General features: G+C 38.8%; 2 protein-coding genes across 2 annotated transcripts in view; one reads left to right on the top strand and one right to left on the bottom strand.

The window, feature by feature from the left end:
• The window catches only part of MCMDC2 (minichromosome maintenance domain containing 2), a 49444-nt gene that overhangs the window by 948 nt on the left and 33037 nt on the right, over positions 1-15459 (bottom strand). Inside the window, exons 14-16 of the mRNA XM_043483688.1 lie at positions 14057-14199; positions 6815-6924; positions 585-1084 (exon numbers count right to left, since the gene is read on the bottom strand). Coding sequence (XP_043339623.1) covers positions 918-1084; positions 6815-6924; positions 14057-14199 — 420 coding nt within the window. The 3' untranslated portion in view covers positions 585-917. The remainder of the gene's footprint in view (positions 1-584; positions 1085-6814; positions 6925-14056; positions 14200-15459) is intronic.
• On the top strand, positions 6966-9963 carry LOC122451116 (nuclear autoantigenic sperm protein-like). Its single transcript, XM_043483686.1, has 2 exons — positions 6966-9318; positions 9779-9963. The coding sequence occupies exons 1-2, from the start codon at positions 7072-7074 to the stop codon at positions 9857-9859; spliced, it is 2328 nt and encodes a 775-aa protein (XP_043339621.1). The 5' UTR covers positions 6966-7071; the 3' UTR covers positions 9860-9963.

Here is a 15459-nt window from a genome sequence, read left to right as displayed (position 1 = left end):
TGGTTAAACTCCATGAAGTACCCATTTCTACAGAATTGATGTGTGATAGTGTCTTGGTTAATAAAGTGGCAATTTTGTGATGACATTTTCCTTTTAGTGAGTAGTCTTTTACTAAAACTTTGGAAAATGAAAAGGTTTTGGGGATTTTATATTTTCTCATGGTGTCCCTACCTTTTCAGAGTAGATATTGTCCCTCTAAAAATGAAGACAGGATTTGAAAATTGGTTTGTTTGCATTTTGGTATCTTGCAACTCGCTTTAAGGAGCCAATTACTGATCCTCAATTCAGTGTAACTTACTTTTTTTTTTCATTTAACCTGGTTTAAAAATGGAAAATTTCCAAAGCTTTTTCTTATCCTATAATTAGAGTTTCTAAAACAATGTAATAGACATGACAATATCTAGTAAAGCATGAAAAGTCCTTAAATTGAAGGCTTTTGGTTATATAAATGCTGTTGTTTACCCATCAATTTGTCAAGTTCACAAATTAAAAAAAAAATGATTTTAACTTTGTAAGTAAATATTTAAAGTATTACTGCCATCTTGAGACAAATAGAAGGAACTACACAAAAGCACAAAACTTACCTTTTTTTTCATTTCTTAGTTTGTAACATTATTTATATTTTAATCTGTGGGCCACTGGTATACTAGGTTAACCAGAAGTTTGTTTTTTTTTCAATAAAATTCTAATATAAATTTCTGCTGCTGGCTTTGAGATTTGGATTAGTGTTTATTCCATTAACAATTTGAAGAAATCATATTTTATATTTTTTAAGATGACATTCTAATATATCCTACACAATGTAGGTACATTCTATTGTACCTACACACAAGATTGCCTGAAGCATTACTTCAAAATCATTCACACTTTTTTCCATTGCTTAAAAAGGAATGAAGAAAAACATTTCCTCAGACTGCCTATTCATCACTAGCAAAAATAGCTGTCCCAGGTCCATATGTGGCAATAAACTGTTGGAGCTGTTGTTGGCACTCAGTCAGATAGACATCCCTTTGCTCTAAATATTCTTCATCATACTGTTCAAATGGAAACACTGCATTTGGAGCAACACAAAATACAGCGGCCCCTAAGTGTAGAAGGGAAAAGTAAAAATGAGAAATACTTCAAATACTAAATGTGAAGGCATAACTTTCAACAAAAAAGCTTATGCCTGCATTCAGGTTGCTAGGCAGAAAAACAATAATTGGTATTGATTTCACTTTAAATAAAGAAGCTTCAAATGGGCAGTTGCACTGCCTAAAAAACCTAAGTTTCTCTTCTAGCACACTTCATCTCCCCACTGGCCCCCCCCCCACCCCGGCCACAATAACTATTATGTTCCATTCTGTTCCCCTCAAACCTTTTATTTTTAGCTGATGACCTGTGTAGAGTAAAAGACCAAACCTACCTGATTTTGTATCCATCGTTTTCCTTCCTATAAAGTGAAGTAATTTTTCTATCAGAGGCCTTTCCCTTCACACATGCTCTAGATCCCATCCTCTCACCTTTTTAAAGACTTCATGCTGCTTTCTGCAGTGTCATTAGTTTACTTTGTACTGCACATCATATGAACTATTATCTTCCATCTTAAAAAAAAAAAAAAATCCCTTCCTGGACCACACATCCTTCTCTAGCTAATTCTCTCTCATCTTCATAGTCAAACATTTCAAAGTTTGTGTGTGCTATCTCCATAGCCTCACTTCCTACCCCACCCACATCCCAACTCCATTGAAATAGGTCGAATCATGACCATCCACAACCTCTAGATGCCAAATCTGATCTTATTCAAATTCTCAACACATGCTATAGTTGACCACTCCACTCCTTTATTGAAACACTCTTTTTTCTTGACTTCTCTAATACAACTGCTTCTCAGTCTCATTAGCTAGTTAGCTCCTCCCCCTCAACTCTTTCTAAATACCGAAATTCTTCAAAGGCAGTCCCTGTGGTTCTCTGTATAGTCTCTCAGTGATTTCATCCACTCCATGGCTTTGAGTACCGTCTCTGTACTGATGATACCTAAATTGTATTTCTAGTTTAAAACTCTCTTTCAAACCCCAGATTATTGTATCTTGTCTATTGATAGCTCTGTAGGATGTCTTAAACTTATACCTATAATTTGATTCTCCACCCCTGACCCAACAAACTGGGTTTTGAAGAGGCGGAGGAACCAGAGATCAAATTGCCAACATCTGCTGGATCATCGAAAAAGCAAGAGAGTTCCAGGAAAACATCTATTTCTGCTTCACTGACTATGTTAAAGCCTTTCACTGTGTGGATCACAAAAACTGAAAAATTCTTAAAGAGATGGGAATACCAGACCACTTTACCTGCCCCCTGAGAAACCTGTATTCAGGTTGAGAAGCAACAGTTAGAACTGGACATGGAACAACAGACTGGTGCAAAATTAGGAAAGGAGTACAACAAGGCTGTATACTGTCATCCTACTTATTTAACTTCTATGCAGAGTACATTATGCGAAATACTGGGCTGGAAGACTCACAAGCTGGAATTGAAATTTCTGGGATAAATATCAACAACCTCAGATATGCAGATGATACCATTAATGGCAGAAAGCAAAGAGGAACTAAAGAGCCTCTTGAGGAGGAGAATGAAAAAACTGGCTTGAGAGTCAACATTCAAAAAACTAAGTACATGGCATCCGGTCCCATTACTTCCTGACAAATAGAAGGGGGAAAAGTGGAAGCAGTGACTGATTTTATTTTCTCGTGTTCCAAAATCACTGCAGATGGTAACTGCAGCCATGAAGTTAAAAGACGATTGCTCTTTGGAAAAAAGAGTTATGACAAATCTAGACATCGTATTAAAAACAGAGACACTACTTTGCCAACAAAAGTCCATGTAGTCGAAGCTATGGTTTTTCCAATAGTCAGGTACAGATGTGAGAGCTGGATCATAAAGAAGACTGAGTGCCAAAGAATTGGTGCTTTCAAATTGTGGTGTTGGAGAAGACTCTTGAGGGTCCCTTGGACTGCAAGGAAATCAAACCAGTCAGTCCTAGAGGAAATCAACCCTGAATATTTATTTACTGTTGCTGAAGCTCTAATACTTTGGCCACCTGATGAGGAGCCAACTCATTGGAAAAGACCCTGATGCTGGGAAAGACTGAAGGCAAAAGGAGAAGGAGGTAGCAGAGGATGAGATGGTTAGATAGCATCACCAACTCAATAAACATAAATCTGAGCAAACTTCAAGAGAGAATGGAGGACAGAGGAGCCTGGCATCCTACAGTCCATGGGGTTGCAAAGAGTCAGACTTGATTTAGGGATGGAACAGTGACAACAACAACTGGACCCAACCCTTTTTCTCTTTCTTTCTAGTCTTGGTAAATGGCAACATGATCCACTCAGTTGCTCAAGGCAGAAACCTGAGAGTTTTCTTTAATTCTTCCTTCTCCCCACTGCCCCAACTCCTAAATCCAGTTCAGGCACAGGTATTGGTTTTTGCCTCCAAGAAAAACATCCCTGAGTAGGGATTATTTTCCTATCTTTAAAGTAACACTTATGGAGTTTTAACATCATTTTGCTTAAGACTTAAAAAAGAATATACCTAACTGACACTCATTATGGAAACAAAAAGTAACTAAAGGAAAAACTTCACATAGCTTTATTTCCCTCAACAAAAGCTTTCTTAAATGCTTCAAGAAAGTCTTGACAAATAGTTATCAAGTGAAAATAGCCATATTCAGTCACAGGAGTCCTGAACATTATAGTACCATAGTTCCTAAATTCAAAAACATACATTTTTATCTTCTTACTGAAATCTAGTTTTGTCTTAATTTTGATGGTGATAGTTTGTCATAGTAAAATTAGCAGCATTTTTTCTTCATAGTACATAAAGTAATGTCTTAGATTTTATCAAGTATATTTTAAAATATAGAATAAGAATGTAAAGATAAAGCAAATTACAAACAAAAATACATATCCTTATTTATTGCTGGTTGGGAACAAGTGGTTTTCTTTTTTGGTGAGTGAATGTGTTAGTTGCTCAATCATGTCGGACTCTTTGCAACCTCATAGACTGTACCCCGCCAGGCTCCTTTGTCCATGGGATTTCCCAGGTAAGAATACTGGAGTGGGTTGCCATTTCTTTCTCCAAGGAATATTCCTGACCCAAGAATTGAACCCAGGTCTCCTGCATTGCAGGCAGGCTCTTAACTGTCTGCGCCACAAGGGAAGTTCTTTTTTTTTTTCCATTTATTTTTATTAGTTGGAGGCTAATTACTTTACAATATTGTAGTGGTTTTTGTCATACATTGACAAGGGAAGTTCTTAATTCAGAATGATAATTAACATTTTCTGAGGGTCATGAAACTCTAAGACATACTCCATAAAACTTAATGATTCCACTTCCTAAGCAAGAAGGTAGAAAGCAAATACATATACAAGTTCACATGTAACTTAGGGATTCACAAGTCCCTAGGACTCAGTATCCATGGATGCTAGGTTAAGAATTCTTGATTTAGATAAGAACAAAGTTCTAATGTTCTAACGGATGTCTGTGAAAAAATATTATAAATTGAATCTGAAGCAAGTTAAAACACTAAGTAAATACACACAGAAAAGTCCGTATTAATACTTTATTGCCCAGGGCTGGAACTGAAAATAGAGTAAAAATCTCACTAAAATGGAGTCGGGAGACCAGAAGGGGGAGCTCTCATACAGGTACCTCTCAATATCAATATGGATCCCAACAGGAAGAAACATATCTTGCATCTCCACCAAGAAGCGACACTACTCTAGTACCACCAGCAGGAGGAAGGAAGATTTGAAAGATTTTTCTCCTTGCCTCGCAACAGCTCTGCCAAAGAGAGACTGTCACAATGTAGCCAACGAAAAGACACTAAACTTGGAACTCCCAGTTTTCTCCAATGGGCTTTCTGTTAAAACCCTCCAAACTGTTCTCCTCCATAGAAGAGTTTCTTTTTCTTTGCTTTACCAGACTTACATGTGATTTACCAGATTTGCCATGTCCTAAATTGCAGTTCTTTCCTGCTCCTGAGTAAAAACCATTTTCCTGGTAAAATAACTGGCTGATTTTGTTATGTTAGCAGAACCAATGTTTGAAGGATGGTATATCTCATCAAAATTAATGCCTCATAATAAATCAAATTGCCAACATCTGCTGGATCATTGAAAAGGCAAGAGAATTCCAGAAAAACACCTATTTCTGCTATATTGACTATGCCAAAGCCTTGGACTGTGTGGATCACAATAAACTGTGGAAAATTCTGAAAGAGATGGGAATACTGGACTACCTGACCTGGCTCTTGAGAAACCTGTATGCAGGTCAGAAAGCAACAGTTAGAACTGGACATGGAACAACAGACTGGTTCCAAATAGGAAAAGGAGTGCGTCAAGGCTGTATGTTGTCACCCTGCTTATTTAATTTATATTCAGAGTACATCATGAGAAATGCTGGGCTGGATGAAGCACAAGCTGGAATCAAGATTGCAGGGGGAAATATCAATAACAGATATGCAGACGACACCACCCTTATGGCAGAAAGTGAAGAAGAACTAAAGAGCCTCTTGATGAAAGTGAAAGAGAGAGTGAAAAACTTGGCTTAAAGCTCAAGATTCAGAAAACTAAGATCATGGCATCCGGTCCCATCACTTCATGGCAAATAGATGGGGAAACAGTGGCTGACTTCTTTTTGGGGGGCTCCAAAATCATTGCAGATGGTGACTGCAGCCATGAAATTAAAAGACGCTTACTCCTTGGAAGGAAAGTGATGACCAACCCAGACAGCATATTAAAAAGCAGAGACATTACTTTGTCAACAAAGGTCTGTCTAGTCAAGGCTATGGTTTTTCTAGTGGTCATGTATGGATGTGAGAGTGGGACTATAAAGAAAGCTGGGCACAGAAGAATTGATGCTTTTGAACTGTGGTGTTGGAGAAGACTCTTGAGAGTCCCTTGGACTGCAAGGAGATCCTACCAGTCCATCCTAAAGGAGATTAGTCCTGGGTGTTCCTTGGAAGGACTGATGTTGAAGCTGAAACTCCAATACTTTGGCCACCTCATGTGAAGAGCTGACTCATTTGAAAAGACCCTAATGCTGGGAAAGATTGAGGGCAGGATGAGAAGGGGACGACAGAGGATGAGATGGTTGGATGGCATCACTGACTCAATGGACATAAGTTTGGGTAAACTCTGGGAATTGGTGAGGGACAGGGAAGCCTGGCGTGCTTCAGTTCATGGGGTTGCAAAGAGTCGGACACGACTGAGTGACTGAACTGAACTGAATAATTCAAAAAGAACTTTGTAAGGATAATTCTCTTTACTCTCACCTTTAACAGCTCTTTTTATGTTTTTATTAGCAAAACTATAATAAGCTCCTTTGATTTCAGATAATTAAATGCTATAGTCACAGTATTATAACTAGTAATTCAGAAAAGGTGGTGATACAAGTTGATCATATTTTCTTTGGCTTAGTGTCTAATTCCACTGTGGGGGATTTGCTTGACAATTATATGTTGCATGCTAATTTAAAAGGATGATAAATTTAAAATCATTTCATGCATCATATTAAGTACTTTCTTTTTTTCAGAATTTTCTAAGCAATGCAAAGGTTAAAGTATAGGAATAACCATGCACAATTAGGAACTTAATATCAGATAATGATACGACCTGTAAACAATAATTAAATGTTTAAATTCAAATTGGACTTATCTTGTAGAAATGTATTATTCTTTAAAATAATATTTAATATATATGTAACATCTTAACAGATTAAGACTCTTAAAGTTTAAATATAATTATTTGTAGTGATCATTAATAACTTAATAAATTACCATATTTCAGTGTTAGAGATGTTTCAAATAATAAGGCTGCAATTAGTACATCTTCTTTAAGCACTTTATTCCTTAAGTTCAGTCGAGCATGGGCTTCAGATAGGGAAACTCTAAAAGAGAAAATGGAGGCCCATCAAAATATGCTGATACTGCAATCTGCCATTTTCTGTCCCTGAATAAGTCTCTGGTGTCCTGAATTCCGTCTGTTTTTCTCACAGGCTGTGTCCCGTCCGTTGGCCCACCACCTCAGGGGAACGATGGCCGCAGAGTCCACAGCTACTGCTGCCATCACCGCAGAGCTGGTTTCCGCCGACAAAATTGAAGATGCCCCTGCTCCTTCTACTTCTGCAGATAAAGTGGAGAGTCTGGATGTGGATAGTGAAGCTAAGAAACTATTGGGATTAGGACAGAAACATCTGGTAATGGGTGATATTCCCGCAGCTGTCAATGCCTTCCAGGAAGCAGCTAGTCTTTTAGGTAAGAAGTATGGAGAGACAGCTAATGAATGTGGAGAAGCCTTTTTTAATGGGAAATCGCTTTTGGAGTTGGCAAGAATGGAGAATGGTGTGTTGGGAAATGCCCTGGAAGGTGTGCATGTGGAAGAGGAGGAAGGAGAAAAAACAGAAGAAGAATCTCTGGTAGAAAATAATGATAACATAGATGAGGAAGCAAGGGAAGAGTTGAGAGAACAGGTTTATGACGCCATGGGAGAAAAAGAAGCCCAAAAAACAGAAGACAAGTCTCTGGTAAAGCCTGAAATGGATAAAGAACAGGAAACTGAAATGGAGAAGGGTGGAAGAGAAGATATGGATATCGGTGAGCCTGCAGAGGAACTACAGGAAAAAGTTAAATCAACTCCAGATCAGTTAACTGAAACCACTGAAGAGGGAAAGGGAGCAGCAGCACCAGAAGGACTGAGTGAAGCTGAAGTCACTTCTAAGAAGCCAGATCAGGAAATACCGGGTGCTGAGGAAGGAAAATCAGTTTATGGAACTGATGTCCAAGAAGAGTGCAGAGAAAAAGGGGGTCAGGGAGAAGTAATTGTGAGCACAGAGGAGAAACCAAAAGAAGCTTCAAAAGAACAACCTGTTGTGACTCTAGAAAAGCAGGGCACTCCAGTGGAGATAGAAGTAGTCAAGCCAGTGGATATGGGTGGGGATGAGCCAAAGGAGCAGGTAGCTACCTCTGAAAGTGAGCCAGGAAAGGCTATTCTTGAGCAGTTGGTAGGGCAAGAATTACCTTCTGCCGAAGAGTCACCAGAGGTGACAACACAGGCTGCAGATGCTTCAGCTGCAGAAGCCGGATCAGAAGTCTCTGAGAAGCCTGGAGGGCAGTACCCAGTTCTCCCTCAGGATGGCGCAGTCAATGGACTGTCAGCTGCAGGGGATCATGCCTCCACTCAACCACAAACTAAGGCAGAAGGACTGATAGGAACAAAAGATGGCTCAGGACTAGAGAAGGTCAGGGAAGAGTTGGTTCCTAGCCAGGAGACTAAGCTGTCTGTAGAAGAGTCTGAGGCAGCTGGAGACGGGGTGGAGACTGAGGTGGCCCAGGGGGCTACTGAGAAATTCCCTGAAGACAAAGTTAAGATAGCTGCTAATGAAGAAGCACAAGACAAAGAAGAACAGATGAAAGAGGGTGAAGAAACCGAGGGCTCAGAAGAGGAGGATAAAGAAAATGACAAGGCTGAAGAAACACTAAATGATTCAGCTCTTGAAAACAAGTCCCTTCAAGAAAATGAAGAGGAGGAGATTGGGAACCTAGAGCTTGCCTGGGATATGCTGGATTTAGCAAAGATCATTTTTAAAAGGCAAGACACGAAGGAGGCTCAGCTTTATGCTGCACAGGCACATCTTAAACTTGGAGAAGTTAGTGTTGAATCTGAGAATTACCTCCAAGCTGTGGAGGAGTTCCAGGCTTGCCTAAACCTCCAGGAACAGTATCTGGAAGCCCATGATCGACTCCTTGCAGAGACTCACTACCAGCTGGGCTTGGCCTATGGGTACAACTCTCAGTATGATGAAGCAATAGCACAGTTCAGCAAATCTATTGAGGTCATTGAGAAGAGAATGGCTGTACTAAATGAGCAGATGAAGGAGGCTGAAGGATCACCTACTGAATATGAGCAAGAAATTGAGGAGCTGAAGGAGCTGCTCCCTGAAATTAGAGAGAAGATAGAAGATGCAAAGGAGTCCCAGCGTAGTGGGAATGTAGCTGAACTGGCTCTGAAAGCAACTCTGGTGGAGAGCTCTACTTCAGGTTTCACCCCTAGTGGAGGAAGCTCTTCGGTTTCCATGATTGCCAGTAGAAAGCCAACAGATGGTGCTTCCTCATCAAATTGTGTTACTGATATTTCCCACCTTGTCAGAAAGAGGAGGAAGCCAGAGGAAGAGAGCCCCCGGAAAGATGACGCAAAGAAAGCCAAACAAGAGCCGGAGGTGAATGGAGGCAGTGGGGACACTATTTCCAGTGCAACCGAAGTTTCCGAAAACATGGAGGAGGAGGTGGGCAGTTAAGCAGGGTTTGGACTCTTGCCTCATTTCCCTTGTTCTCAGGGCCTGGGGAAACCAATGCATGTTCCCCAACTTGATCTTTGGATTATTTGGTTACTTTCATAAAAACAAGGATTGTACAGGAAACAGTTTGGTTATGAAATGTAAGATGTCTCATTGTCAAATACATAGCACAGGTCCCCCTCTCATGAATGTGTGAGAAGACACTTGATTGCCAAGACCATTCGGTCACTTTTGCTTGCTCCTCTTTCAAATATATGAACACTGGCTCTATCAGCCCTATTAGAGAGGTTAGGAAATGGCTGTATACTTGTGATCCCTTTTAGTGTAGAGAGCAAAGCAGAATTTAAGGGACCTGTGTTGTTCCTCTGACTGAGGCCAACTCAGTTGTGTAAGAAAGAACGGCTTAAAGTAGGGTCACTTATGCCCAGGTTCCTTGTTTATCTTCCAGGCTGAGAATAAAGCTGAAAGCCGGGCAGCAGTGGAGGGGACAGTGGAGGCCGGAGCTACAGTTGAAAGCACTGCAAGTTAAGAGAGGGAGCAGAGCCTTCCTCCAATGGAAAGTGTTTTTGTATATAATGTATTTTTTCACTTTTCAGGGATTCTTTTTGTATAACTTCAATAAAGATTGTAAGCAAAAACAAAATGCTGATATTATAAAGACAATACATATTTTGGCAGGAAAAAACCAAGATATGTGTGAACATAAGCCACAGCTTAAAGATCAGCATATTCTTAAAACAATTTTAGTTTCTTTACAAAGCATTTTCTTCCTACCAAGTTGAATAGACTGTTTGAAAACGAGGAAGTCTCCTGATTTGTTATCAAAGAATTGGCTTTTATCCTGTTTTTTCTTTATTATTCTACACATTACCCGCCCCAAGTTCTGTTCAGTTAAATACATAGCTGGAAAATTAACTAAATATCTCTTTTTTTTTTTCTAAATATCTCTTATAGACACATCCTTGGTCTTTTCTTCCAGTTCTTAACCCACTGGAAGTCCTCACAGAATCTTGAAATTTCAGTGATGGAAGAGATTTTAGAGAGCAAATTTCAACATCCCATCAGATAACTGAATTTTCTATACAGCATCCCACAATACTCATTATTTGGTCTCTTTTGAACTTACCCTAGGATTCACTGAGAATCGGGAAGCAATCTATTTCTTTATTTTTTTTTTTCTTTATTATTTTTAAGCTAACTTTAAAGCACTTGAATGAGTGTTGGATGTGGAAATCAGAAAATCTGAACTATGTCTCTAGAAATTTACTAGCTGTGTGAGTTAGTATGAATCATTTAATTTCTGAGACTTTTTTGAAGCTCTGCTATAAAATGGGGATAATAAGAATTAATAGGGAATTGTGATTTCAAATAAGGCATTTGAAAATTTGGGGACTCACCCACAAAGATTATATAAATGTAAACTGAAATTGGTTTCACTGCAATTTATACCCACTGGTCCCTGTTTTGTCCTCTGGGATTACAAAACAAATCTAACACTTCTTAAATGAGACAGCTCTTCAGATATTCAAAGACAAATTTTCTAGTTGCTCCATAGTCTACTTTCTCCAAGATAAATATTCCTAGTTCTATTTTTCTTTTGGCCACATTCCACAGCATACAGGATCTTAGTTCCCTGACCAAGAAACCTGCACCCCTTGCTTGGGAAGTGTAAGGTTTTAACCACTGGACCACCAGGGAAGTCCCTCCTAGTTCTTTTAATATGTCATGTAACATGATTTTCATGCCCCTTATCATCCTGGCTGTTCTCCTTGTGACCAGATTTGGTTAATATTCCTTTTCAGTACAGTACTAAGGTATGATTTGATCAGTAGAGTAGACTTGGGGCAGAATTAGCATTTTCTCACTCTTGATACTATGTTCTGTTAAGACAACCCCAAATCACAGTATTATTTACAGCCCTATTACATTACTTACTCATATTAAACATAAAAATATGAAATCTCAAATCTTTTTCATATTAAGGCAGATCACCCCTTTCCCATGCATTCACACATGTACCAAGGAGTTTGGGACCTAATTAAAGACATTATATTTGCCCTATTAATTTTCTTGTTGCTAGACTAAAATAATAATTTGAGTTTGTGAAGATCTCTCCAGAGTTGCTTATTTACAAATTTGATTATCATGTTCCTGATGTCCTCACCCAAGCTTCTTCTAAAGATTTTGACTGGGACAGAATATATATACAGTTTTTCAGGGAAAGCAAAGAGCCCTGTTCAGCTCCCCTTCTCTAGAAAAGCATGAAAGTAAAAGTCGCTCAGTCATGTCCAACTCTTTGCAAACCCATGGACTATACAGTCCATGGAATTCTCTAGGCCAGAATAATGGAGAGGGTAGTTTTTCCCCTTCTCCAGGGGATCTTCCCAACCCAGGGATCAAACCCAGGTCTCCCGCATTGCAGGCGGATTTTTTACCAGCTGAGCCACAAGGGAAGCCCAAGAATACTGGAGTGACTAGATTTTCCCTTCTCCAGGGGATCTTCCTAACCCAGGGCTCAAACCGGGATCTCCTGCATCGCAGGTGGATTCTTTACCAGCTGAGCCACAAGGGAAGCCCAAGAATACTGGAGTGACTAGATTTTCCCTTCTCCAGGGGATCTTCCCAACCCAGGGCTCAAACCGGGATCTCCTGCATCGCAGGTGGATTCTTTACCAGCTGAGCCGCAAGGGAAGCCCAAGAATACTGGAGTGGGTAGCCTATCCCTTCTCCAGGGGGTCTTCCCGATCCAGGAATCAAACCGGGGTCTCCTGCATTGCAGGCAGATTAAGCATGGAGGGTGTTAATAGGCACCTGTGTATAGAAGCAGGAGAAAAAGTCAAGGTTTATGACTGTTCTGAGAAGTGCTTCATTTACTTGACTATTTCATAAGACCCAGTTCCATCTCTAGTATTTATTTCTACAAGAGGAAAAAGTAGAGTTCTCATATTAAACTTAATTCTGTCTTATTCTTTGATTAGTAGAGTCAAACGTAAACTGAGGCTATGTGAGTTTAAATTAAAAATATCTTTTTAAGACAGAGAAAAAGCATATGAGATAATAGGGCTTTCAAATCTTTTAAGCTCTGAGTATTGAGTATTTGAAATATTACTTCAGAAAACAGCATTATATAATTGTTTGCCATTTTAAAACATCACAGTTAATTTCTACCTTCCCTTTCTGTCGCAATTTTTTAGTTCTATGAAGATAGATTTGGAGAAGTTAACTAAACATATATATCTCTTTTAGTCCTACACTTGACACTTCCTATCAGTCCTCCACTTGTCTTATTTTATACTGCAGTCATAACAAGATATTTATTTATTTAATAGATTATTTTTACCCCTGGTCTTACTTCATAATTTGGGTTGAGATTACATATTAATCTATATTAAATGAAGTAATGGTCTATCAACAAAGGACTGTGTAAATTATGGAATAGCCACATCATAACACAGTAAAACTGTAAGGGAGCTATTAAAACAGAGTGAGGTAATTCTTTATGTGTTGATAGTAAGATATCATGATATCTTTGCATGATTCCATTTGGGCAAAAAGAATATCAATATGGCTACATATGTATTTATATATTATAAAAATGTTTTTATGTAATATCTTAATAACATTAATCTAAGATATATAACATATTCAAATAAAATATGTACTTAATATACATCACATATTTAAACTATATATTTGTATATGCTAGTATCATAGACACACAAAACATGTTAGCAGGGATCATTTCCAGGGAATGAGATAATCACAGGTAGGGTTAGCAAGGGACTTAACTCATTGTTTTAGACTTTTCTTTCACTATGTCCATACTTTAATTTTATAATAAAAATTAGTTTTAAAAAACTTCTCAAGGAACATAGTACGTGAGTGTACTAAAGTGTTTAAAAGTACAAAGAATAACATAAATTTTTTTCTAAGCTCAACTATAAAATATCTAGAAAATCAACTGACTTAATGGACATGAGTTTGAGTAAGCTCTGGGAGTTGGTGATGGCCAGGGAGGCCTGGCATACTGCAGTCCATGGGGTATCAAAGAGTTGGACACGACTGAGTGACTGAACTGAACTGAAGCAACCACATTAAAAAAAAACTAATCATTTGTATTAAAAAATTTAGTGCATTTTTTTCAGATGCACCTGATACCAGGTATCCAATAAAAATTAATTTAGTGAAAACAAATTGTTAGAGGTTCAAATGATGTAAGGCTATAGCAGAAGAAATAATTAAGTTACCTTAAATTCTTTTGGAACAAAGTATATTGTAAATCAACCACCCAGCAATCAAAAAACAAGTGAGACAGTTAATTAAACACATCATTTAAAAGTAAATAATGGGGGCTTCCCTGGTGGCTCAGTGGTAAAGAATCTGCCTGCCAATGCAGAAGATAAAGGTTCGATCCCTGGTCTGGGACAATCCCACGTGCGGCAGAGCAAGTAAGCCTCTGGATCACAACTACTGAGCCTGTGCTCTAGAGCCGGGGAGCCACAACTACTGAGCCCTCAGGCCGCAACTATTGAAGCCCATGAGCTCTAGAGTGCATGCCCCACAAGAAGAGAAGGCACTGCAATAAGAAGCTTGGGTACCTCAACTAAAGAGTAGCCCCCACTCTCTGCAACTAGAGAAAACCCCACACAACAACAACCCAGCACAGCCAAAAAAAAAAAGTAAATAAAGATTTTTTAAAGTAATGATTTTAAAATTGAATACCTACAAATATTTTAATGCAGATGCTGGCAGTTTTGATCCACATATAGAATCTGTTCTGATTCTGCGACTTGCTAGGTAATATCCATGAATCATTCTTTCTGCCTCCAAGCTGAATTCCACATTCAAATTCTTTGCAAAAGCAAGCAGCTAAATTGAAAGTGTGAAAATTCAAGAGATTCAAACTTTATTAAGAGAACCTATATTACAAAAATCCAAAGTATATGGTTATTTTATTTTTTAAAGTTTGCATACTTTATTTACATCAAAACTGATTAAATACCTGAGCCATCCAAAGCCATTGAGCACTTTAAGTCATATTATACTTACAAAGAATATTACAGTCTACCCAGAATAACCTCTTCTCCCCTCTTAGTACAGAAATGTTCTGTATTTGAATGACTATCAAGTCTTTGCTTCCAGCGGAATAAAGGCTTACTCAGAGCCTTCTAGTGGGAGACAGCTTCCCTCAGAATCTCATTTCCCTTTGAATAGTCTTAATTCTCTGACAGTTTATTTCCAGAAAACTTTCTCTCATTGGCCTCCTTCCTTCCCTTCCTTCCTTTTAAAAAACACATCTAAAGACTTGTGATGTGGGAAGTACTGTGTTAACTACTATGAAGATGGGCTTTGGAGATTCGGAAAGATTTTGGGTAGAAAATAAGCCTTCAACTTTCTCTGAGTTTTCTGCTTTTTCCCTGAGTGATTCCCAGTTCCTCGTTATTCTATGTTGTTACTCTATGACACCATTTCCAGACTTTTCACCATCTCTTTTGTTTCTGTGAGTTGTAAAACCAGAAAAACAACAGGAGGAAACAAAAAGAGAAAAACCACCCATAATAAAGTTGCTATTAACTATTATATCTGTATTTTAAATGTAACTTTTTTTAAAAGATCTGGATATGTCCTGGGTTGGATATGTCCTGTCTTGATTTTTCTTACATTCCACAATTCCCTTCAGGCCTTCAGAACAGAATAACAATACCATCAATAACACTGATAGCTCTCTCTAGGTTTTATGCTATGGGGTCACAGTGATAAGACACCCACAGTTCAGTTCAGTCACTCAGTCGTGTTCGACTCTTTGCGACCCAATGAATCGCAGCATGCCAGGCCTCCCTGTCCATCAACAACTCCCGGAGTCTACCCAAACCCATGTCCATCGAGTTGCTGATGCTATCCAGTCATCTCATCCTCTGTCGTCCCCTTCTCCTCCTGCCCCCAATCCTTCCCAGTATTAGGCTCTTTTCCAATGAGTCAACACTTCACATGAGGTGGCCAAAGTATTGGAGTTTCAGCTTCAACATCAGTCCTTGCAATGAACACCCAGGACTGATCTCCTTTAGGATAGATTGGTTGGATCTTTTTGCAGTCTGAGGGACTCTCAAGAGTCTTCTCCAACACCACAGT

The sequence above is a fragment of the Cervus canadensis genome, chromosome 12 (assembly GCF_019320065.1).
Source record: "Cervus canadensis isolate Bull #8, Minnesota chromosome 12, ASM1932006v1, whole genome shotgun sequence".
NCBI classification, from domain to species: domain Eukaryota; kingdom Metazoa; phylum Chordata; class Mammalia; order Artiodactyla; family Cervidae; genus Cervus; species Cervus canadensis.
The sequence above is the reverse complement of the archived record's forward strand: the minus strand, read 5'-3'. Positions and strand labels throughout refer to the sequence as shown.

Coding starts and splice junctions, on each gene's coding strand:
- LOC122451116 (XM_043483686.1), top strand. CDS start 7,072: ATGGCCGCAGAGTCCACAGCTACTGCTGCCATCACCGCAGAGCTGGTT. Junction 9,319..9,778: donor CCGAAAACATGGAGGAGGAG/GTGGGCAGTTAA, acceptor TTTATCTTCCAG/GCTGAGAATAAAGCTGAAAG.